The sequence below is a fragment of the Etheostoma spectabile genome, chromosome 8, assembly GCF_008692095.1.
Source record: "Etheostoma spectabile isolate EspeVRDwgs_2016 chromosome 8, UIUC_Espe_1.0, whole genome shotgun sequence".
Taxonomy (NCBI): domain Eukaryota; kingdom Metazoa; phylum Chordata; class Actinopteri; order Perciformes; family Percidae; genus Etheostoma; species Etheostoma spectabile.
The window spans coordinates 28,505,408-28,506,619 of record NC_045740.1 but is presented as its reverse complement, the minus strand read 5'-3'; the positions used below and the strand labels follow the sequence as shown (position 1 = coordinate 28,506,619).

The 1,212-nt window shown below is 43.2% G+C and overlaps 1 protein-coding gene across 4 annotated transcripts in view; it reads left to right on the top strand.

Moving 5' to 3' along the window:
• Positions 1-1,212, top strand: part of srgap1a (SLIT-ROBO Rho GTPase activating protein 1a) — a 94,996-nt gene that overhangs the window by 80,111 nt on the left and 13,673 nt on the right. For all 4 annotated transcript variants that reach the window (XM_032524712.1, XM_032524713.1, XM_032524714.1 and 1 more), the window contains exon 19: positions 811-991. In XM_032524712.1, the coding sequence (XP_032380603.1) occupies positions 811-991 (181 nt within the window). The remainder of the gene's footprint in view (positions 1-810; positions 992-1,212) is intronic.

The following is a 1,212-nucleotide window of genomic DNA, read 5'->3' as shown; positions in this document are numbered from 1 at the left end:
CAATTATTTTGATCAATATTGAGATCCCCATTAATAATCACGATTATTTGTTGAGTTTAACCAAGACAAATTTTATTGTCACATAGGCTATTTATAACTGCTTTCGCGTCCATATTGCAATAGCAGAGTTACCTGCGGAAACACTGGTATATAAATACAGGTTTGCCTCTCATGCTTAATAACAATTAAAACTCTGGACAAATGTCCGAAGTGTGGACCTGCTATGTCTGTCCATGTTGCTGGGAGCCGTGTGTGAGTGAATGGGGGCGGGGCTGCGCGGGGAGTAAGAGGAGAGATCCAAACACAGGCGAGCTCACAGACGCTAACTAGCACTGGTCATTGCTGTAGTCTGACACAATGTTGCGTTTACTGGTAAACTGGTAAACCCTGTGACCAAGGAATGGCTGCTATCTGTTGTGGAATTTCCCTCACGTTACTCTGTCCCCTGTGACTGTCTACATCTAGAAACTAAGCTGCACGGTGCAGGGATCAACTCTGACTGGCACATGATCAGACAGTGGTTTACGGAGCGGTAGATTAGCTTTGCCAAAAAAAAATGTAGCGTGCTATGAAATGACAATGATGATGATGATGATTAATTGTGCAGCCCTACTAGACTCTCCTCCATCAGAGCCAACATGTATTTAAGTGCATGTGTTATCTTTCCGGACTACGATTTTTTATTTCTTAAGACTGGGCCACTTGTATCAATCATTAAAAATGTCTGCACCTCCGATAAGAGCTGTCTCTACTTGAGGTCTTTGCCCTGTTTGACATAACTGACCTGCCTAATCCTCTCTCTGTTGACAGAGGGCGAGCCCATTGAAGCCATTGCCAAGTTTGACTACGTTGGGCGCTCCTCCCGAGAGTTGTCCTTCAAGAAGGGAGCTTCCCTTCTGCTGTATCAGCGGGCATCAGAAGACTGGTGGGAGGGACGGCACAATGGCATCGATGGCCTGGTTCCACACCAGTACATTGTGGTCCAAGACATGTGAGTGTTTTTCATTGAGCATTATTTAAGATATGAGTAAGTAATGCATGAATGTATCCAATTAGCATCAAGCGGATGAGAGTATGCTTTAAGGCTGAATAACGGCAGATTATGGATGTAACGTTATAAAAATTTAACCTCACGGTTATAGGGACCAAAATGATCACGGTTTTCAGTATTATCACAGTATTTTTAAAAGTGTGTTTAATATGTTCAGAAAG